The sequence below is a fragment of the Bos javanicus genome, chromosome 2 (assembly GCF_032452875.1).
Source record: "Bos javanicus breed banteng chromosome 2, ARS-OSU_banteng_1.0, whole genome shotgun sequence".
In the NCBI taxonomy this organism is placed as follows: Eukaryota; Metazoa; Chordata; class Mammalia; order Artiodactyla; family Bovidae; genus Bos; species Bos javanicus.
Window position 1 is genome coordinate 37767921 of NC_083869.1, and position 25158 is coordinate 37793078.

Below are 25158 nucleotides of genomic sequence, written 5' to 3' on the forward strand. Positions count from 1 at the left end.
GTCAGAGCACTTTGTGGAGACACTGGCAGAACATTAGTATTTGGAAGGATAGCTTCCAGGAGATGGACAGGTGATAGGGAATGCTGGGTGATGCAGTCACATAGCACACCCTTCAAACCAAGTCTGGAGCAGATGTGTTTTAATGAAAATGGTTCAGACTGGGGCATGCTTTCCCAGTTAGGAGCAATCTGGAAGGCTGGATTTGGGGCTATCTGTGTGCATGCTTAGTCATGTCCGACTGTGCAACCTCATGGACTGTAGCCACCAGGCTCCTTTTGTCCATGGAATTTTCCAAGCAAGAATACTGGAGTGGCTATTCCTAGGCAAAATGAGCTCCCGAGGGCTTCTCTTCCTTGCTTCTCCAGTCATACTTAATGTTTTCTTGGTGCTTTCTGGACAACCCTGCTGCTCAGTCTTAATGACTGAGTAATAACAAAGTAATGACTTCCCTGTCCCTGTGGGTTCAAGCAAATGGTGGGCGGCCTGCACACCAGGGAAGCCACCCAGGGGCTCCATGCATTAGATGGCTGATGGGTAAAATGAATTCTGAGGTCCCTTCTAATCTTGTGATTCTATGATTTAGAGACAGTTTATGAGTGTTTGACTTGAGGAATAGTTAATGAAAGGGCAGAAGGATCTCTAGATGTTGTCATTCTCTAAAACATATCAGGGATTAGTTGCTCTTAGAACACTACTGAGGACTTCCCTGGTGGTTCCAGGGGTTAAGAATCTACCTGTCAATGCAGGGGACATGGGTTCAATTCCTGGTCCAGAAAGATTCCATATGCCACGGGGCAACAAAGTCCAGAACCTGCAGAACCTGTGCTCTGCAACAAGAAAACCCACTGCCCCGAGAAGCCTTTTGCACCACAACTAGGGTAGACCCCACTCACTGCAACTGGAGAAAGCCCATGCACCACCACGAGGACCCAGCACAGCTAAAAATATGAATAAATAAATAAATTTAAAAATAACAGTAAACCACTACTGATCATTAAAGTTGGTACTACTAAATTCTGGAATTGAGAAATGTGAATAGATTTTTCTTGTCTCCATAAATCTTAAGCTACAAATAAATGTATAAATATAATACACATACACTGCCAAGTAACCATGCTCAATTTATATTATGACTTGGTAGTTTCATTAGGTAGATAATGTTTATATACAAATCAAACTTGGGCTGACATATAGCATTTTGAAACTGGAAACTCAATTCTGTAAGTTCTCTGGTCCAACTCCTTTCTATATTGTCATCTCAGTGACCTGTTTACACACTGGCTACTCCCATTCCAAAGCAAAGCCTACTTTTGCAAAAAATATTTCATAAGCAATCCATCCACACACCAACATAAATTGTTACAGGTACAAATACAGAGCTATAAAACAGTTGTTAATATTCCGTACCCTATAACTATGGCTAAAAAATACTTCTATAATAGGCTAAAAGCTACTGGCAGCTGTTTCTAAGACAGAAATATCAGAGGTTGTTGCTAGTTTTATATTGGAACTGATACAATCTATTAGGGAAATAGTTTTTTGAATTGGGAAAACTCATATCCTCCTTTCAAGGTCAAGGTCCAAGTCTTAAAATATCTTGTGTTCTCAGCAACTTAGTACTGTTCCCAAATAGAAATGATGAAATATGTAGTAAAGCAGCTAAATTAGTACTCCCATCCAGAGTATGCACCAGGTAAATTAGTACATAAAAGCCCTTAGTAGTACAGTCTGGCTCTACTTCAAATCAATTTGATTTATTCTAAAATGAAAAAGAAATCACCAAACTTTCATGCACTTTACTTCTTGTTTATCACTAAATCATAACAAATTTCTTGAGCTCAGTTCAGGAAAGACACTGTAACAATTCCTCCCAAGGATAAAACCTCAGAAACAAAAAAGCTGCCAAGACTCCCTCTTCCTGTGAGAAATTATGACAGAAGAGAAAAAAGCTGCACATTATGGATGTTAAGGACCAAGCCATGAAAAATCAGCCTAGTTAAGCAAAAGAGAACCCGATCTAGTAGACGCTGTGTTTCCAAGGTCAGGTTGACCCTGGATTGCCCCTGGTCCCTCAGGGAGCCCGCACACATCATTCGGTAGCCTTGCTGGCTGCACAGGTAGGTTACTGGGAGAAAATATTGAACATTCATATATATGTTCAAAGTGATGGGAAAGAAATATCATATGAGGAAAGAAAAAACTCATATACTGCAAATAACACCATCTTCTCTATGCCTAACAGGGAGCTTAGGATAAATTTTTGGGTGTAATCACAGTGACGGTCCTAGCTTCTTAAACAGCTATGTCTATAATCTTTTCTTCTTAATTCTATTTCTTGTTCTAATTTTCATTTCATACACACACACAATACACAATATGTAAATACAAAGAAATTATTTTTGTGTGTGTGAGAGGGTTTGATGTTTTAAGAACATATTATAAAGAGGAAGTACATACACCTAAATCAATATGTAATTTAGATGTGTTAAAGCATTAATATTCAAACTACATTAGGGCAAGCAATCCATTTTGGAGTTTATACATAACGTGGATTCTACTTTTAGTACATAATTTTCATACTTTATTTGAATACAGGGCATTTACTTTGAACATTAATATCTTACAAGAAAGCTGATTCCCCTTAACTAAATATTAGATTCGAGATGGTTTGTTATTAATATATTACTAAGTGTGACTGGCAATGGCAACCCACTCCAGTACTCTTGCCTGGAAAATCCCATGGATGAAGGAGCCTGGTGGGCTGCAGTCCATGGGGTCACTAAGAGTCGGACACGACTGAGCAACCTCACTCTCACTTTTCACTTTCCTGCATTGGAGAAGGAAATGGCAACCCACTCCAGTGTTCTTGCTTGGAGAATCCCAGGGACGGTGGAGCCTCGTGGGCTGCCGTCTCTGGGGTCGCACAGAGTCGGACACGACTGAAGTGACTTAGCAGCAGCAAGTGTGACTGAGTAAGAGCTGACAGAACCTAAAGCTCTGATTTGACAGTGGAAGCCACTGGGGAATGGGTTTAATTTTGAAAAAAATGTTAAAATTTTTTAAGTTAACTATTTCAAGCATGAAAAATAGCAAAGCAAGTATAAAACAAACACCCAGATGTCTACTACCCCTAGTTTTGTTAAATGAAATTGAATTGTGAACAATATGGGTTTGAAATGGGTCCACTAATAATGTGGCTTTTTTTTTCAATAGTAAAAACTACAGTGCTGTACAACCGGTGGTTGGTCAAATCCATGGATGTAGAACTGTAGACATGGAGGAACCACACATGTGGAGGGCTGACTGTAAGCTATACACAGAGTGTTGATTGCACGGGGGATCAGTGCCTCCAAACCCCAGGTTATCCAAGGATCAGCTGCATTAACATTTTGTCTTATTTGTTTTAGATTTCTCTTTCTTTTTAAAGAAATGGAGCTGGATTTTACTCCCCAATCCCTTTTTCTCCACCTGTACCCTGTAGACATAACCAACTATCCTGAATCTGTCTTTTATCATTTTAATAAAAAATTTTACCTTTCTTGAGTGTGTCTCTATCAAAAAATAAATTATAGCCTCAACCTGCATACTTTAACACTTATGCTATAGTATCATACTGGGTTTATCATTCTGCAAGCAGTTGTAGAGATTTCTCTGTCGCTACAGATAGTGCTAATGCGCTTATTTTAACCCTTCTATGTAGTTTCGCTGTGTGGATGTACTGCCATTTATTTAACCATTTCCCTACCAATGAATACTCAGTATTTCCCCCTAATAGTCTATTATAAATAGTGCTGTCATTTATTCACCCTCCTGCAGAATGGTTTTTTCAGCTTGACATCAAGACAAAGCATCACTGTTTCTCTGGGTTGCTCACTCCCCAAATTTGACAATCAAGCCCGGGCCATGAAATATTTCTCTCATGGCTCCCTCTTCTTCACTGCCCACTACCAGTGAATAGTACAAGCCATTATCTCTAGACTCCTACCCTCCTCACAGCCCTCTCAGGTGCCAGGCTCCTCTACTTTAAATTAATCCCCCACCCAGTTGCCTGCTGGAAGAACGCATTTAAAAGCCCAAACTAGTCATGCCATGTCCCATGATCCCTCCCACTGCATCGGGAACACAAGTTCCCCAAACCAGGCCTGTGTTTCTCTCTGGTCTTATCTTCTTACAGAATCCCCCTTCTGCTGATAGCTCTGCTCCTAGATCCCATGCTGTCTCCAAGCCTCTGCCTGCGACTGGAAATATATCCCCTCTGTACCCAGCCAATGCCTCCTGAACCTTTAGGCCACCTTTGGTTTCAGAGAACTTCCCTACCCATCAGCTGTGCTCCCAGGGCAACCTCTACTGAGTTCGGCACTTGCACTTTTCACTGACATTCACAGAAGATCACTTGTGCTCCACTGGAATCGAGGTGCTACATGAGGGCAGGGACTTTTATCCATTTTACATCTCCAGTTACCTGGAGAAGTGTCTGAGATACTAACAGGCATTCAGACACTGGCTGAACTGAAGTGGCAGGTAGCCAATCCATTAAGTACAGTTTATTTTCATAATGAAGGAAACCAAATCTATTTAAAATGAGTAATTACTATGGAGTATGTAATGAAAAATAATGTATTCAACCCTTTGTGAACAAGAGATCTGTTAGCTGATCCTTGCTCACTAACGAATACAATGAATGAGACTAGGAGAGACGACTCTAGCACTGCAAGGGCCTTCTGAATCATTAGAGTAACTTGTATGAGCCACTGTCACAGCTGTGAGCACTGTATCATCATCTCCTCCTAGACCTTCTAAAGTCCTTCACAATGCCACCATACACGGGCAGAGTCTAGATGGTTTTCAACACCTCCTTCAAGACAAGATCACATTTTATACCCACCTGTGACCAGCTCCCTTACTTCTGCATCAATAGATTTTCTCAACAGTCGCAACAAGGCAGGTATCCCGCCAACATTCTTCATTGCTATTTTATTTTCATCTGTAGACTTGCCGAAAACAAGGTTTCGGAGGGCACCACAAGCATTCTTCTGAACTTCCAAAACTCTGTGGTCCAAAAGGTCAACCAGATGCTTGATTCCCCCTAACCTACACACCTAGAATGAAAAATATTAAGCACCAGGCCTAAGTGACATGTGGTCAATCAGAGGTCAAACAAAAGACTATTATGGAAAGATCATGGAAAACAGATAACTTCAGATCATTTCAAAAGGGCACTTTTTATCCTAAGAAAACGTGCTCTATAAATTTTAAGGACGCTCTCTAAGATGAAGCTCTTTTCACAGGTTCATGGCTTAAAGGGAAGGGAGACCCTAGGTGGACTAGGGGCCACACACAGGTAGCACAGTCACACACCAACCCCTGAACATACACAGGGATCGCGCTGCTGTTTCTGAGTGAAATGCACAAATACACAAGCACAACAAAGTTATGCGGGGTTGAAGAAAACACAGGAGGGGAGTTTTGACTGAAGTCATTGGCTTTCTAGAATCACGTCTCCGGGTGACTCTCCTCTTCTAAATTTTCTTCCATTTGTCACTTCATTAGTATATTATATGAATATTTTGGGGCTTTATCTGCAGCATCCACCTTTAGGTCTGTAACTGTGTGTTGTTCTAAATTTTAAGGGATGAAAAAAACAAATGCTGCATGACACTGCAGGGGGAAAAATGGCTTAAAATGTGAAATCCAGCCAAAACCAGTGACTATTTTCAATAAAAGCCCCAAATGCTTAAAATCTGAAATAAAATATTCATATATATTCAGAATTAGTAATGGCTGTAAATTCTTTACTTAATTACGTGTTGGCACCAATCTTGACCAGAATCTCATAAAATACGTGAGCTCATAAGTACATATTATAATTTGTATCTAATAGATTTACAGAAAATACTTTTAAAACTGCAGGTTAAATTGATTTTGCTTCATGTTTTATAAATAAGGTAATGAGTGGACACATGATTTGAAAAAGCTAAATGTACTTCCAGAAATATCCTCATTGCAGCTTTTCCCAAGAAATATTGAAATGCGCAGTTGAGAAGTAAAAGAGTAACTGGTATCGAAACATCTCTTTTAAAGGGCCTCTAGACGCACTGGGCCATTTCTCAAGCACGCAGGCACACAGCTGCTAAAGAGAAAGGCACTGCTCCACCCTCCCCGCTCCCCACGGCTGTCTTGGGCACCCCAGGCACTGGTCCTGTACCTCCATCTTCACTTTGTTGTCACCGAAGCACAGGTGCTGCAGGTAGGCCGCTGCGTTTGCCTGAACTGACGGGAACTGGTGCTGCAGCATGTGGATGACTTCAGGCAACTCAGGATCACGCCAGGCAAACTCCCTGCAAGAGAAAAACACGGCTTCAGAAAGCGAGGCCCAGGGTCTACCATAAACTGAACAAAACATCTGTCAAAAGAAAAGAGTGGAGACCACAATAGGACGTTACAAATATCCTAAAAAATAAATAAAATTTAAAAATATACATAAATAATATTTTCCCACTGATGAACATATCACAGATACTTATGATCTTAAAGAATCATGATGCACAGAAAGAATCCGGGGCACAAAGGAGGTTCTTAATATGAGTTACTTTTCCATTTTTGTTTTCCTTCTCCTGATTCTAATTTTACGCCTTTCTGCCTCTGCAAGAAATTTGCAGGTGCGAGTGCAAGTGCACTTCAGCTAGCTGAGAAGATGTCACGTCTGGGGAGGGAGGAAGAAGGCTAGTGGAAATACCGCATGCCTGATGGTTTATAAGAAATTTAATATATATGGTTGCTCTTGATTATAATAAATATAATACATGATAACAATTTTTTTCCAGTAATCCTATATCCAGAGAAAACCACTGTTTATGTTTCCTGTTGGTCTTTTTTCAACATATCAAGTGTGCACGTGTGTGTATACACAATTGTTAAAAACTGTATTATTATTAAGTAGAATGTAATATCGGAGAAGGCAATGGCACCCCACTCTAGTACTCTTGCCTGGAAAATCCATGGACAGAGGAGCCTGCTAGGCTGCAGTCCATGGGGTTGCTAAGAGTCGGACAAGACTGAGCGACTTCACTTTCACCTTTCACTTTCATGCATTGGAAAAGGAAATGGCAACCCGCTCCAGTGTTCTTTCCTGGAGAATCCCAGGGACGGGGAAGCCTGGTGGGCTGCCATCTCTGGGGTCGCACAGAGTCGGACACGACTGAAGCGACTTAGCAGCAGCAGCAGCAGCAGCAGAATGTAATATTTCCTGAGCACCTATTCTGTGCCAGGCACTATTCCAGGCATTTTATGTATGTTAATGCATTTATACTTAAAGCAGTCTTTCAGATTTGGAGGCTGAAGCAGAAGTGCTAAGCGACTTGCCTAAAGACACCTGGCTAGTCAACAGCTGAGCAACATTTGAATCCAGGCATCAGCTTTCAGGTGGGCTTTCCTGATGGCTCAGTGGTAAAGAATCTGCCCGCAATGCAGGAGATGCAAGTTCAATCCCTGGATTGGGAAGATCCCCTGGAGAAGCAAATGGCAACCCACTCCAGTATTCTTGCCTGGAGAATCCCATGGCAGTTTACGGGGTTGCAAAGAGTCAGACACGACACAGCAAGCAAGCGATCAGCTCTCAGAGTCTGCGCCCTTACCCGTGTACTATCCCCCTCCTTGTACAACGAGGACACAATCATATTAAATATACATACACATTTTCATACCATTTTTAAATAAGATAATACCACACTGTCAGAATTTTCTGATGCCATTTAAATGGCTCACTGTTTGGTATCCTTGTTAAATGTGATTTAATGCTTATGTTGCATAAAGATAAGTTTCTTACAAATGGTTCACAAAGCAACACATTTGCAGACTTTGATAACAGGATGGAGGAAACTGTTATAAACTGGTTCACCCACTTCAAAGGGGCAGGTCATTTCATACCTGCACACACACATTCATACCGCCCATCAGTGAACTCCTACTACAAGCGCCACAGCAGGTGCTGGAGACACAAACATTGAGTAAGACATGATCTCATGTACAGGGCCATGTATTCCAAGCTAAAAAAGCTTAGTCTTAATACTCTAACATGAACTGTTACTGAGCTTATCTGTGTCAGATATTATGTCAAGAGCTTTACAGACATTATCTCTCTTAGCTTGACTGTTGCCGCATGCGGTAGGCACTATCAAACAACATTAGATACAGATAGACAAGGAACCTGGCATTAGTATTAAGGGGTGGAGTTCAGTGGTTCACGTGTTATTCTCCCACACAGGAAACGTTACCTGGTGGAGGTTTTAAAGCAGAAGAGTGAGAGAATGCAATATGGTCACATTTATAAGGAAGATAACTCTCGTGGCCAAGTAGAGAATATACTAGAATCAGGAAAAACTGGTGGCAAGGAGACTATCCACCATCCCCACATTTGCCCAAAATAAAATAGGACCATCCTTGATTTTTCTCTTCCCTTTATCTTTCTCATCCAATCCACCTGCAACTCTGTTAACCATCTCCAAAATATTTAATATAAATCCAACGCATCTACTCTTTCCATCTTGGCTGAACCAATAACATGCCACCTGGGCTCACTGTCCTTCAAATATCACCCCTCCCCCACCTATTCTTTGGACAGCAGCCAGATAATCTACTTACTGAAAACTGAAGTCAAGGATGACATGGAAATTTCCAGTTTGGGGGATAGACAGGCACTAAGAAAACCACAAATACCAAGAGAGAGAGGATAACAGAGCAGAAAAAGCACAGAATTTGGAGCTAGACTGCCTATGTTTAGGTCCAAGGTCTTTCAATTATGATGTGATTTTGAAAACCATTTATTTAGAATTCCAGTTTTACCATCTGTAAAATAGGAACAATAAAACTATTATTTCTAACTTCTTCTTAGGCTGATTGTGATGACTAAATTGTGGTGATATATTAAAGTATTTTACATACTTAGAATTAGGATATATATATTTCACTAACATTCATCAGCCCTGAAAAATGAACCATATACTAAGTAGGGGCAGTCTCTATAAAGGCAGATTTTCATTTATGCATTGGAACTGTTAACTATTTCTGATGAAAATGTGTCTACAGCCTACTATATAAATCTACAAGGTAATTAGCAGAGTGCAAGGAGTGTGATTTAATTTTTCCTTGAAGACTCAATCATTACAAATATACATTCTGTCCTCTTTAAATGGTCAAGATTTCCTAGAGGCTCTGGGTATCACTAAGGCCAGACAACACAAAGGTTGGGCTCCAGTTGGAGATGGGGAGTTAGGCTTAGCTGGCATCAACTCCAAACTTGATTTTCAGCAGAAATTTATCCTGGAAAGACTGCTATCAATTCATGGGCTGGATGGATGGCAAGTTCATTTGGGCATGATGGTCTTAGTTATCTGAGTGGGAAAGACTGGAATTTGGAGATGCTAAAGAGGTTAAAATTTGCAGGGCAGGATACTGGGGAGGAGAGGGCTATGCAGAGGAGACGCTGCAAGTCTGTGTATGGTCTACTCACGAGTCGTTAGTTGAGCACTGGGCTGTATATGTACATATGAGCACTGCATACATGCAGGTTTGGTGGAGAGCAGAATGAGAACTGAATACGTACCAGGTGATGTTGGACCTCCAGCCCAGTTACAGTGCAGACCTTACTGATCACCTCAGCCTTTAGTCTCCACAAAGGTCATGCTTAGGAGTAACAACAATGCCACAGAGTAAGGGCCATGTGCTAGGGAGTAAAACAAATCTAAAATAGATCTGTCCTAGTAAGGAACAGAATCAATTGCGAAGGATCAAATAGCACCTGTCAGTAATTTAGTTATTTGCCACAATAAAGCTTAGAACCCTAAGAGGAGACAACACAGAGTGCTAACAATGTATCATCCACACAACCAGCCTATAATTTAAAACTACAGGGCGTAAGAAGAAACAGAAAACTGTGACTCTCAAAGATGAAAATAACAGAAACAGACTTACAGAAAACATAGATGCTGGAAAGATCAGAGGATTTTAAAATGCTTTTTATAAATACACTCAACAACATAATGCAAAAGATATATTTAAGGAGGGAATAGATGGGGAATGTCATCAGAGACATGAAAACTATTAAAAAAAAAAGCCAAATTGTTTGAAAAAAAAATCACTGGATGGGCTTAACAACAGATTGGAGCCCATGGGAGAAAAAACCAGCAAATCTGAAGATAGATTAATAAAGTCTTAAATGAAGAACACAGAGAAAAAAGACTTTTTAAAAGTGAGCAGAACTACAGTAACCTGTGAGATGGTGTCAAGTTATTCCAGGAGAGGAGAGTGAATTTTGGGCCAGAAAAATATATTTACAGAAATAATAGTTTACTATGTCCCAACTTTGGTAAAATCACCAACACGTAAAGAATTTCAGTGAACCCCAACCAGGTTATATATAAGAAAAACATAATTAAGGCTTGTTAGAGTAAAACTGCTAAAGGTCAACAAAAAAGAGAAAAAATATGAAAGTCAGTCAGAGAAAAGATACATTATTTTAATGAGAAAAATAATGCAAATGTTGGCTGATTTTGCATCAGAAACTATGGAACTCTGAAGATAATGAACAATGTCCTTTTTAAAGCACTGAAAATGAAAGCTTATTAATCCTGAATCATATATCTAGCAAAAATATCCTTTAAAAATTAGTAAATAAAAACACTTTCAGATAAGTTAAAGCCGAGAGAATGTGTTGGCAGCAGACATGAAACATAAGAAAAGCTAGAGAAAGTTCTTTGGGATGAAGGGAAATGAGTTGAAATGGAAACTAGAATTTATAGGAAGATGTGCAGGAAACTATAAATAATTATGTAGGAGAATAAAAGATCGTGTTTCTGACTTCATATAATTTTTTTAAAAGACAACTGACTATTTACAGTAAAAATAACAGTACCATATTATGGGCTTTACAATGTGTGTAGAAGTAAAATATTTGACAACAGCATAAAGATGAAAGAGACAGTAAATGGAATTATGCTGGTGAGTGTCAGAGCTGAAGCCCTCCTCAAAAAGAATAACATGAATTCTGTCTCACTGCCACTTTCCATAGTAAGTACTTTGTTCCTTCTTTCAGATGAATTATTTGTACCATTAATACATTTTGGCTGTAAACTAGATCATTATTAAAAAAATTCATCCCTTATATATAGAAAACATCAATAATTTCTTTAGTCTTACAGGGAAAGTGTCAGGCTATGATGTGGCATTAATGACAAAGTAGGTATAGAAGTGAATACAAATATTAAAGTTGTTATTTTTAAAACTAAAATTGTCATGAGCTTTTACTTTGGTTTGAATATTCAAACTTTAAACTCACTTAGATTCCAGTTTTGACTAGAATAAACGCACCTATTATTATAAGATAATCATTTATTCATCTTACAAAATACATTATCAGTGAAGCTGCACATAATCAAAGCTAGCCACAATAGTTTTATGCATCAGACTATGAAATTATCATACTATGAATAACTGAAGTGTATTATCAGACATGAAATCCTTGTTTATAATGAATCAGTTCAAAACAGAGGTCAAAACTTAAGTCCTCAGGAATGCATACTAAACTCAAAGCTCTAATCACTTCACTGATTTTCTGGATAGCTATTCTCTTCTCAGCAGGTTCAGCCAAGGTATGCTCTAAATTATCTACAATTCAAAACCCTTTAGAGAATTTCTGTATTATCAGAGTGCCCTACTCTGTTGTTCCTGTGAGGACTTCAAAAAAACAAAATCATGTAAAAAATTTTAATTTAATTATACTGGAGGTGCTATTAGACAAATTATTTTAAAAAATCCTTAAAATGACAGAATGGTGGCAAACAGGAATAGCTGAATCAAATGTACACATACACTGTAAAAAAAATTTAGGCAAAAGTGAATAGGTGGAGTAGTTTTAGTAGGGGAGTGGGCTTCCCACTCAGTTCAAAGTATCTAAAGTTATTTTGTTTTAATAACCAAAGCTCACTCATGCTTTAAATTCACATTCATTAGAATGAGCTGGTAGGCTGCTAAAAATGAATTGATAATTATAACAATCTTTCAGTGAAATAACTATTTGTGGGTGAAGAGAGAATGAAATCTTGCTAATATATGCCTTAAAATAACACTCAAGCTGCTTAAAATTTAGAAATAATATCACTCTTTCAGAAGTTAAAATTCTCTTTTAGTTTTTAAAAATCTTTATTTCCTGAATATTTTAAATGACTTTCATTAAAGACATGAGGCTAGTTTTTCAAAATCAATCAAGTACTAAATGACTCATGTATATCTTAATAAAACACTTTTTCTACAAGACCAAATAAAATTAAAACAAGGAAATAAATATTTTTTGTTTATGCAATATGACAATTTCTTGTAAACTATTTCCCCCTAAATGGCAAAAAGCTTTTTAAAGGACCTAGTTGATAAAAGCACAACACAGCACTGACCAACATGATTCAAAATATACGTGACACTGGGACTTCCCAATATAAAACCTCATGCATTTTCTGAAGCCATCATCTAAAAAATCAGTCAAGATAAAAGAAAGGGTATAAAATGATCCTTTAAAATCTTTTGTGTAATTCAGACTAAGGCTCTCAAGTAGTTGCCTTGGTAAAATATTTTGACCTGTGCATTCTCTAACTTTATTATTAATGCACCAAAAGAAGGAAACTATCTTTAAAAATTAACCTCAGTGACATACAGTGCTGCAAAATATTAGAGATGAGAATTTACTGACGCTCTAATAGATAGGGCAACTTGGGAAAAAGAAAAAGAATGAAGGAAAGGGTTGACTCCTGAGATACGGTGGCATTCTGGAGACTCTTGACTAGTACTTGCCTGGGGTCTTTCTGAATGCTGTCTATTGACGGGGATCTCGTTGTGCCATCATCAGCCGGTGCTACGTGCTGAAGCCTGTTATAATTGCACTCTTGCACTCGGTACTGTATTGGCCTATAGGGCTCCGCATAGGTAGCTGTTGTGTTCAGAGCATAATTATTTCTTTGGTATGTAAGGGTACTTCGTTGGCTGGACGTCCTTTGCAGATTTCCAACACCTACTAGAAAGTCAACATTTTAAAAAGGATTAGTATGTTCTCCACAAAGAAATAATTTTCAAAGTAAAAATGGTTTTAATTTTAAGAAGGGTTTTTAACAATTATATAAATTGCTTACTTTTAGATATTACCAATCTAGTTCATTAGTGGGAAAAGGAACTGAAATTTTTAACACAAATATTAATATCAATTTTATTAGCAGGAAAGAGCAAAAATGAAACTATAAATCTATTCCCATAGTAAGTCTTAATATATTTAAGATTCAGTAACAAAACTGCAAGTGAAAGAAAGAAAAATGATCTTAGAAATAAATAGGAAAATTTTATAACTTAATTTTAGCAATAAAAAACAAGCAAGATATTTTTTCAAACTTATAGATTATTGAAACCAATCTTTGGACATGTAGTGAATACTGGTTACTTATTTTGATGTACATTTTATTTATAGACGTGTGATTTTGATAACATTGAAAAAAAACTTTATAGGAAAGAAGACTGATAAATCAATCAAATTCTTTTAAAGCTACTCCCTAAAATTGTTGCCTGATGTTATGTATAAAGTATTGCACAGCGTGTTTAATATTTTTTTCCAAATTATTGCAATAGGTAGCTCTCCAACGATTGTGTTTATAATCTTCCTGCAATTAACATATTTTAGTAACATTATTTATTTCTTAAACCTCACAAAAAATTCTTCAATGTGTAGACCAAAAGAGTGAAATATTTCTCCACTAACATCTATTAAAAATTGTAATTCTCTTAGAAGAAATATCCCACAGTGGACCCAACTGTCAGTTTTTGCAGTAACAGTCTTTTCCCTCGTGGTGGTCTGTGAGATATGGCTCTTAGAGTTGTGCCTTTGGGGTGTTATCACTGCTATCTAGAATTCATTTATGGGTATGTTAATAAATCTATACTAATTTATTATTATTTGTTTTTAAAAGGGTCCTCTTGAGAATCTATAAACTAGACTGGTAGCACAACTTGGCAGCTCCCGGGGTCACAGGCTCTAGTTTCTGCTCTATCAGTGACTATGGAGTGGCACACACGAGGCCAGGGGTGCAAGAATGTGATTCACTAGCTCCCTGTTTTTCCTTTTTTGACTTAAAAATTTTTTATTGAAGTATAGTTGATTTACAATGTTGAATTGATTTCTGCCTTATAGCAAAGTGACTCCATTTCATATATATACACACATATATATAAATTCTTTTTCCTATTCTTTTCCATTCTGGTTAATCACAGGATACTGAATATAGTTCCCTGTGCTACACAGTAAGTCTTTGTTGTTCGTCGATCCTACATATGCTAGTTTGCATGTGCTAATCCCAAACTCTCAATCCTTCCTCCACTAGCTCCCTATTTTTATAACTGTCAGCACTGCATTCTGCCCTAGATTGAGTCCATCATAAGGAATATTTATTTCACATCCTACCACTTAAACATTCAGAAAAAATTCAGTATCAAAAAAGAGTAATACCAAATATACCTGGGCCACATATGTGCCAAATCAAAGACAAGCCAATAGCTCACATAGGATTTTCTCTAAAGATGTATTCTAGGCAACAAAAATTACAAAGAAATATTCCCCAAAACTTTTCTTTCTGATATGCTTTGAACTCAGGGAGTCAGATTTATAGCTATACAAACTTATTTGTGAACTAAAGTATAACTGTTTAGACTGAACTATGGTAAAAATATATTATCTATGATGTGAAAGTTGTTCAGTCATGTCCAACTCCTACGAACTGTAGCCCACCAGGTACTACATTCCTCTGTCCATGGAATTCTCCAGGTAAGAATATTGGAGTGGGTAGCCATTCCCTTCTCCAGGAGATCTTTCTGACCCAGGGATTAAACCTAGATCTCCTGCATTGCAGGCAGATTCTTTACCATCTTAGCTACCAGGGAAGCCAACAAATAAATAGGTACTAATTGAACTTCTATTTTCCTGTTTATTGACCTACTTTTGTAACTGTTTATCTAACATCCAAATGGACAATGTGAGTTCATTCTACCAGGAAACCCATCTCAATAAAATCCTCTACTTTTGGACCTGTGAAAGTAAGAAAGGAACTGAAGAGAGCAGACGCCCACCTGAGCCTGTGCGGTACAGCGCTGTCTGTGATCCCTGGAGCTCCACGGTTCCGTGGTTTGGGCTGCGGTACACTGGGCTATAATAGGTCCTCCCCTCATATATAGGAGTGATGTGCAAGTCGGGAGACACAGCTGAACGAAGGTCTTGTCCAAGTTGGCTGTGCTGACTAGCATAGGAACTCCGTAAGCCTACAGGCAGGAAAATTACATCATTAAGAAACTTGGAACACTGTGGTGAGGTGAAAAGTATAACTCCTAATCAATATGACCAAATGCTGAGTCTAAACACCAAACCCAGTGAGTTTTACAGGATACCATGTACACTCTAAAAGTAAGACTTTCTCCTGGCAGCAGGATAAATGCAAATTTTCTAAAATATACATATATACACACAAAATTATTAAATGGCTTGATATTCTGAAATTCATCCCCCAACTGTAAGTTATTTTATGATGGCGACCAAAAAGAGCACGCCACCATGTCCCACACCTCTTTAAATCCCAATGCTTCAGATAACACCTACATCACAGTACTTACAAATAGGCTGATATTCAAGAACTGTTCGGACCTTTGTCTCAATTTACTCATGCAAATTTTTTACAGAAAAATGAAATTTTATGTTATAGAGTTTAAAAAACCATCAGCAAACTAATAAGATGTATAAAGCATTATTTTATTATTTGTTATTGCAATTAAAAAAAAAAAACAAGACAAAACCAAAACAGGGATTTTTCCAGGAACCCACATACCAGATTCTTGTTTACCTTCTTTCTGGTATAAAGGAAAAGTACAAAGTTAGTGTATTAGTATTGTTACTTCAACCACTCTTTCATTCAAACTGTTTATAATGCAGATTCCAAACCCAAATATTTTAATTTCTTTAAAAAAGTGACGTAGTATTTTCTGTACTATGATGCTCAGAAATTTATGATTTGTCATCATTAGTAAGCAAAATCTGTCACTTTGTAAGAGTATCAACTCAGGTTATATTCCAAATATGAGGAAGGAAAAGCACAAACATATCTGAAGTCAGTCAGCATATATTTGCTTTTAAAAAGATTGCAAATAGTCAACACAGTAACTAATTACAAAAAGATACAATCATTCACATCCTGTTAGCTCACATAATCATAGCATAACTAAAAACAAATGGGGCTGAATGTGAGTGATAATTATATGTTGCTTAGTGAGGAGTGGCAAGAGAGTTAATACATAAAGCTTCTAAAATGAATGATTATTACCTATCCCAGAGAGCAATGTGACATGGGAAGAAATTAAATGAACAAATGTGGGTTTTGGCTACTGGCTACCCACTTGCTGAAATAAAGATCACAGGTTTATATAATCTTGTCATTGGGGAATTATTCAGTCAAATCTTCCCATTCCAAAATTGAGGAAACAGAGCCGAAAAGGAAATGCAGTTCATCCTCTTCAGAGAGCTTTTGAGGAGGGCTGAGTGGAAGCTCTCTCTGTACCCTCTCCGTCACTGCACACTCAACACTGGACAAAACTACTTCTCAAGGATCAATGACACACAGTGTGAGAAATCCTGACTGGACAGAGCCCTCCACAAACAAGGTTAAAGAGGGAGGTCAGTTCACCAGGGGCTCATGGAAGCCCATGTAACTCTAAGGATGATATTATGATTGTTATTGTAAAGTTCTTATTTGAGGATTTCAGCTTTGTATTTACTGGCAGATTTCTCATTCTTACAGAGTATAAACTCCATTTCTTTATAGAGCCCATGAGAATCCTGAACAAAAGTGCCAGCATTGTTTGTTAACTGTGATGAAAACTGGGCAGCAAAATGTACCTAGTCCTTGGAAATCTTATCAGTATGAGGTGCTATTTTCATATTCAGTAGAATACCTGATTTACTGTGAGACTGAAGATCACAAACACTTGGGCCAAGGCAAGTTGAGCCCTGGATGCTCCTAAAGCCTGCCAAGTCCCGTTGGCCCACTCCCACTGTGGTGTGAAACGAGACCAAAGCATTCTGTTCCATTCAAAATGTGACAGGCTCATTGTGCAAGTACCTGGCTGGAGTCTTCAATGGCATTCATGTAATATGCAAACTTTTGTGGCCATTTACTATGATTTCATAAGGACCCAAATGAGCTTGTTAACACTTACAACCATAGAAAGTATCCAGTGAACATTCCCTGATACAGGATTCCTACTGAGATGAAATTACTGTATGTGACAGATTACAACAGGAAATAAAGAACTTAAGAATTACAGTGAGACACAGCAATTTTTTGATATTAGAAATCCTTGTAATATTATGGTTAATATTTTTATTTACCTACTCATGCATTAAAACAAAAATACACAGTCTTAAAGATTAACATTTAAAAAATTACAAAAGTATATAGCCCCAATAGATTAAGTTCAAACCTATCACATGGACCACAGCCTTGTCTAACTCAATGAAACCATGAGCCATGCCGTGCTGGGCCAGCCAAGATGGACGTGGTGGAGAGTTCTGACAAAATGTGGTTCACTGGAAAAAGGAATGGCAAACCACTTCAGTTTTCCTGCCTTGAGAACCCCATGAACAGTATGAAAAGGCAAAAAGATAAGACACTGAAAAATGAACTCCCCCGGTTGGTAGATGCCCAATATGCTACTGCACAAGAGTGGAGAAATAACTTCAGAAAGAATGAAGAGATGTAGCCAAAGTGAAAACAACGCCCAGTTGTGGATGTCACTGGTGAGGGAAGTAAAGTCTGATGCTGTAAAAAGCAATATTGCATATGAACCTGGAATGTTAGGTCCATGAATCAAGGTAAATTGGAAGTGGTCAAACAAGAAATGGCAAGAGTGAACATCGATATTTTAGGAATTAGTGAATTTAAATGGACTGGAATGGGCGAATTTAACTCAGATGACCATTATATCTACTACTACGGGCAGGAGGCGCTTAGAAGAAATGGAGTAGCCCTCATAGTCAACAAAGGAGTCCAAAATGCAGTTCTAGGGTGTAATCTCAAAAACAACAAAATGATCTCTGTTCATTTCCAAGGTAAATTCAGTATCACATTCAATCCAGGTCTACACCCCAACCAGTAACGTTCAAGTTCTATGAAGACCTACGAGACCTTCTAGAACTAACATGCAAAAAAGATGTCCTTTGCATTACAGGAGACTGGAATGCAAAAGTAGGAAGTCAAGGGATACTTGGAGTAACAGGAAAATTTGGCCTTGGAGTACAAAATGAAGCAGGGCAAAAGCTAAGAGAATTTTGCCAAGAAAATGCACTGGTCATAGCAAACACCCTCTTCCAACAACACAAGAGAAGACTCTATACATGGCCATCACCAGATGGTCAATACGGAAATCAGACTGATTATATTCTTTGGAGCCAAAGATGGAGAAGCTCTATACAGTCAGAAAAAAGAAGACCAGGAGCTGACTGTGGCTCCAATCATGAACTGCTTATTGCAAAATTCTGACTTAAATTGAAGAAAATAGGGAAAACCATTAGACCATTCAGGTATGATCTAGATCAAATCCCCTATGATTAAACAGTAGAAGTGACAAATAGATTCAAGGGATTAGATCTGATAGACAAGAGTGCCTGAAGAACTAAGGATGGAGGTTTGTAACATTGTACAGGAGGCAGTGATCAAGACCATCCCAGAGAAAAAGAAATGCAAAAAGGCAAAATGGTTATCTGAGGAGGCCTTACAAATAGCTAAGAAAAGAAGAGAAGCTAAAGGCAAAGGAGAAAATAAAAGATACACCCATTTGAATGCAGAGTTCCAAAGAAGAGCAAGGATATATAAGAAAATGTTCCTCAGTGACCAATGCAAAGAAATAGAGGAAAACAATAGAATGTGAAAGACTAGAGATCTCTTCAAGAAAATTAGAGATGCCACAGGAATATTTCATGCAAAGATGGGCACAATAAAGGACAGAAATGGTATGTACCTAATAGAAGCAGAAGATATTAAGAGGTGGCAAGAATACACAGAAGAACTATACAAAAAAAAAGATCTTCATGACCCAGATACCCATGATGGTGTGATCACTCACCTAGAGCCAGACATCCTGGAATGAGAAGTCAACTGTGCCTTAGGAAGCATCATCACGAACAAAGTTAGTGGAGGTGATGAATTCCAGCTGAGCTATTTCAAATCCTAAAAGATGATGCTATGAAAGTGCCGCACTCAATATACCAGCAAATTTGGAAAACTCAGCAGTGGCCACAGGACTGGAAAAGGTCAGTTTTCATTTCAATCCCAAAGAAAGGCAATACCAAAGAATGCTGAAACTACTGCACAATTGTACTCATCTCGCACACTAGCAAAATAATGCTCAAAATTCTCTAAGCCAGGCTTCAATAGTACATGAACCATGAACTTCCAGATGTTTAAGCTGGATTTAAAAAGGAAGATGAAATATGAAAATTTAAAATATGAAATTGCCAACAGCTGCTGGATCATTGAAAAAGCAAGAGAGTTCCGAGAAAAACATTTACTTCTGCTTTATTGATTATGCCAAAGCCTTTGACTATGTGGATCACGATAAACTGTGGAAAATTCTTTAAGAGATGGGAATACCAGACCACCTTACCTGACTCCTGAGAAATCTTATGCAGGTCAACAAGCAACAGTTAGTATTAGACATGGAAAAACAGACTGGTTCCAACTGGGGAAAGGAGTACATCAAGGCTGTATATTGTTACTCTGCTTATTTAACTTCTATGCAGAGTACATCATGAGAAACGCTGGGGGGGATGAAGCACAAGGTGGAATCAAGATTGCCGGGAGAAATATCAATAACCTCAGATATGCAGACGGAGAAGGCAATGGCAACCCACTCCAGTACTCTTGCCTGGAAAATCCCATGGATGGAGGATCCTGGTAGGCTGCAGTCCATGGGGTCGTGAAGAGTTGGACACGACTGAGTGACTTCACTTTCACTTTTCACTTTCATGTACTGGAGAAGGAAATGGCAACCCACTCCAGTGTTCTTGCCGGAGAATACCAGGGACAGAGGAGCCTGGTGGGCTGTGGTCTGTATGGTCGCAGAGTTGGACATGACTTAGCAGCAGCAGCAGATATGCAGATGACACTGCTCTTATGGCAGAAAGTGAAGAAGAACTAAAGAGCCTCTTGATGAAAGGGAAAGAGGAGAGTGAAAAAGTTGGCTTAAAACTCAACATTCAGCAAACTAAGATCATGGCATCTGGTCCCATTACTTCATGGCAAATAGATGGGGAAACAATGCAAACAGTGAGAGACTATTTTTTTGGACTCCAAAATCACTGCAAATGGTGACTGCAGCCATGGAATTAAAAGACGCTAGCTTCTTGGAAGAAAAGTTATGACCAACCTAGACAGCATATTAAAAAGCAAAGACATTACTTTGCCACCAAATGTCCACAGAGTCAAAGCTATGGTTTTTCCAGTAGTCATTCATGTATGGATGTGAGAGTTGATCCATAAAGAAAGCTGAGCACTGAAGAACTGATGCTTTTGGAAGACTCTCTTGAGAGTCCCTTGGACTGCAAGGAGATCCAACCAGTCCATCCTAAAGGAAATCAGTACTGAATATTCATTGGAAGAACTAATGCTGAAGCTGAAACTCCAATACTTTGGCCACCTGATGCGAAGAGCTGATTCATTTGAAAAGACCCCGATGCTGGGGAAGATTGAAAGCAGGAGAAGAAGGGGACGACAGAGGATGAGATGGTTGGGTGGCATCATCGAGTTCAATGGACATCAGTTTGAGCAAACTCTGGGAGTTGGTGATGGACAGGGAAGTCTGGTGTACTGCAGTCCATGGGTTCACAAAGAGTCAGACATGACTGAGTGACTGAACTGAACTGAACAGATTAAGTAAGGTGATTTTGTAGAAAGGCTACTATAATTTAGTAGCTTTTGAAGTGGAAGACAATTTGCTGCAATTCCACAAATACATATCAAGTTTACCTACCTCAATGATATATTCCTTTTGATTTAACACCTCTATATTTAAGTCAGTGAAAACAAACATACATTTATCTTTCAAATGTGAATTCTTTTTATTCTCAAAACTTGCCTTAATATGCTATGGTTATATTTTAATGAATGTGTTGGGGCAGACATATTTTTCTGTTGTAGGACATAATTTATACACATCACTTAAATTGTGATCACCAAATATTCAAGTGTCTGAATCTATTACAAAATATTGCTTTAGGCTTTTCAATTAGCAGGTTGTTAAGTCTTTGAACTCAAGAACCATAGTAAATATGACAAGCACATCACTTTCTGAAATTAAAAAAAGAAAGGAATTTACAAGTTAGGATCTACATTCAGAATAACTGGGCAGGTGGACAGATGATGGGAACCAAAGCTTCCTTACAACATTTTTAAGAAATGCTTTGCTTCTTTTGAACACTGTGGTATTCAGGGGAACAAAAAAATCCATAGTAGGCTATAATTTTTTTCCCCTGAAACATAAAGTTTAACTTCACCTGCAATGTGAAGAGAAGCAGGTTTCTTAAACCACAAAAGTCCAGCCCTCAGGGTTAAACATGGAGACGGTCCTTTCTGTGCCCACTTTCTTTCCTGGTTTTCTCTGTGCTCTCCTGCAAACATGGATTTCAGCCACTGTTCATAAATAGGGAGGGGTGTGGGTAGGGGGAACAGGAATCCTCAGAACTATTTCTCTCTTCAGGCTTCCTTTGGAGGAGGCGTGTCATCGATGATCCCTACCTCACTCTGTTGCATGCTTTCCAGAGCCGTGCCAGAAAATATCTAAGCCAGTGTACCCTTCTGATGGCTGAATGAAAAAGAGCTAGTTTCTCCAATAGGAATTTCCTTGAGCTCAAAATCAAGTTCAATATTTATTCTTTGTGCAAGATCATGCAATTAGAAAATCTCAAAAGGGCTTTATTTTTCCCAGAAGCCATAAGGAAAGGATATTAATTTTATCATACAAAATAAATATTAAAAACTTCTGTGTAAGAAATAACAAAAAAAAAACAGTCAAAAGACAAATTATGAAATGAAAAATAATTGAGAAGCATATTACAAGGGGTCAATTTATTTCAAGTATAAAAAGCATTTACAAATTTTAAAAAAACAGACAAAGGACCTGAACTTGCAGTTTGCAGTAAAGCAATAAAATGGCTGATAAACATCAAATCATAAACCTCAGTCATTACTCAACACAGGTCTCTTAAAACAATGAGGCACAGACTGGCAGAGATGAAACACCTGGACAATATGCAGTGCTAGTGAAGGTGTAGGGAACAGGCACTCAAGCTACTAGTGGAAATAAAAATCTATAAAAGTTTAGTGGGGGCAGTTTGACAGTATTTCATTAAGAAAACACAAACACATATTTTGATCCAGCAGTCGTACTTCAAGAAATGGATCTCACAGTTATCTTAGTAAGCTATGTGCAGATATGCAGGAAGAGTAATATATATTGTATGATTGTCTCTAACAGCTAAAAATGAGATATCTAAATGTCTGTTAATACAGAAGTGATTAAACAAATTATAATATGTCTATAAAATAAGGTCCTAGGCATCCCTTGAGAGAATGAGGTAGAACCCTCAGATACATTAAAAAAAAAAAAATAAAGAAGGTATAGGAGATAGACATAATAGAGCTCCATCAGCATAAAAATACAGTGTGTGCACATCTATATGTAATGTATATACTTAAATATAATCAAACAGTCTGGAAGACACATAAACTGGGGAGTGGGATTGGGTGAGGGTAAGAGGGGGCTGAGACTTTCACTTCACAATTTTTATTTTCCTGCATAGTTTTAACTTTTTTTTACTAGCTAAAGATGAATATCATTTTAATCAAAAGTCTGTACATCCTGTAGAAAACCCACGATGAGAAAACTCCGAAAGAAACAGCTGTACTATCAGTGATCTGGTTGGTGTTTTTCTGACTTAATCTAAGTGGCATTTGAAGGCAATTCATAAGAACTTTGTGCATTTCCCATTGGGGTGCTAAAAATCAAGGCAGTAGGTAAGGAAATCCACATTCTAGTCTGCACTAGTAAGGCATTTCTTTAAAAAAATTATATTTGAATAGACATTCTGATACCACCTTTTAACATAATTTAGGGTTTTGAGTATAGGTAGGCCTGCTGCTGCTGAGTCGCTTCAGTCGTGTGCGACTCTGTGCGACCCCATGGATGGCAGCCCACCAGGCTTCCCCGTCCCTGGGATTCTCCAGGCAAGAACACTGGAGTGGGTTGCCATTTCCTTCTCCAATGGGTAGGCCTAGCTAGTGAAAAATATTTCACTATGAAAAACCGCAACCAACAGTTTAGAATTCTAGCCAATTCTTCTAATATGCAAAAAGTACCTACCTTTTATATCCTAGTTTTCTGAGGGATGGGGGAAATGTTTTAATTGCAAAAGAGGTCTGGTGATATAAATGTATATAATTTGATGCATTAAAAAGTATAAAGCCTGAAAGAAAAGTCAGCCTGAGGTCTGCGGTACATTGTGGCACAAATTTTGAGATAAAAATATAATGTTTTTCCACATTATATGCTCTGTTTTAGCAACGGTTGCATGGAACACTTTCCCACTGGGCTTGTGTAGGGGTGTCACTTTGTACTCACCTGTCAGGCTGTCTGGCCGAGGTGGAACCATCCTCTCGTAGATTTCATACTGCTGCTGTCCGAATTGTTCCATGTCGTGAACAGTCCTTTGCAGTGAAGGTCCCAGATGCTGTGGTACGGCAGTCATCCCTGAGCGTTTGGGGGACGATGACCCCACCTGGCCTTGGGATGGGGAAGCTACTCGAGTCTGTGCATCCGTCAGCGTCAGTGGGGACCCCACTCTGGTGGTGGTTTGGTACTGAGGGGTTGGTCCGTTGGGATTGGAGGTCTGCCGGGAGGTGACCGACCCAATCCGACGTACAGCTGATGGGGAGGCGGGTCTCTGTGCAGAGTATGGAGAAGCTGCCCGCTGAGCAGGTAATGTGGTGGAGGAGTATGCACTGGGGTTCAGTGGTCGGGAGTCGGTTACAGAGGGAGAGCCAAATCCACTACCCAGAGAAGTTCTCAGTGACCCCCTTGAAGGAGACACGCCTGTGCTGATAACATAGGAAGGAGACTGTGCTCTAGATGGAACTGAACTAACTCTTCTCATGGCCCGATTGGCCACTGATGGCTGATGGAAGGGGGAGAAAAGAGAATGGTTTATCCAGGGTTGTGTATCCATGGTCATTACAGAAAAGCATGCACATAGCTAACTACAGAATGTGAACTCACTATTTATTTCAGGCATTTCCTTTCCTTTTTGAGCTACAGAGCTGAATCTTAATTTTTCCTTATTCTGTTTTTCTTGTGCTACTTTTTTTTGTTTTTGGTGATTGTTAACCTCCACCTTTCCCTTTCAGAATACTAAAACCAACCCGTAAGGAGAGATACAAAGACATTTAATATTCCTTTTACCTTTGTCTTTATTTGATGTTACCCTCTGCCCATGCACTTTTCACAACACATAGTATGATGTATCTCAAGCGTGAAGGGCCACTGGAATAGTGTACTTACTTTGTACCCTGTAAATCTAAGTTTGGCTAAGGTAACCCATTTGTGTAAAACAAAACGTTTTCAATCTGTTAAGTTAGAGCAGTATCTATACCTGTCTTTATATCTGTCTTTATGGGTTGACCCCATTTACAAAAGGAAGGTATTCTCTCAAAGTGGAATAACTGAACATTTGGATAGGGTCTGAGGTCCAAAGGTCTCCTCTGTGAGCACTGTACAAGTGCTCTAGCCAAATCTGTCTTTTCTTTTAGCTTCATTGTGGCTGCTAGTGATTTCAGCCATTTCTTTCTATCTCCTTTGATTTATAGGCTCTTGTCTTAAGCTGGTGGATTGAAAGACATATGAATAATCAGCCCTCAAATCTGCTGCAGCAGGAGGAATGCTCAAAATCTCCATTGGGTTCTGGCCAGCTGGGAAAGAAGGAACATCTCTGCCATGGCCAGTCCTATGAGTCCACAGACTCTTGCAAAATTGCATCTCAGATCT

At 38.6% G+C, this 25158-nt stretch overlaps 1 protein-coding gene across 20 annotated transcripts in view; it reads right to left on the reverse strand.

Moving 5' to 3' along the window:
• Positions 1-25158, reverse strand: part of PKP4 (plakophilin 4) — a 259383-nt gene that overhangs the window by 38349 nt on the left and 195876 nt on the right. For 11 of the 20 annotated variants that reach the window (XM_061437140.1, XM_061437260.1, XM_061437181.1 and 8 more), the window contains 5 exons: positions 23740-24292; positions 15151-15339; positions 12838-13057; positions 6206-6338; positions 4886-5099 (listed from right to left, as the gene is read on the reverse strand). In XM_061437140.1, the coding sequence (XP_061293124.1) occupies positions 4886-5099; positions 6206-6338; positions 12838-13057; positions 15151-15339; positions 23740-24292 (1309 nt within the window). Of the gene's footprint in view, positions 1-4885; positions 5100-6205; positions 6339-12833; positions 13058-15150; positions 15340-23739; positions 24293-25158 lie in introns of all 20 variants that reach the window. The other 9 variants (XM_061437200.1, XM_061437165.1, XM_061437275.1 and 6 more) reach the window with 3 other exon arrangements.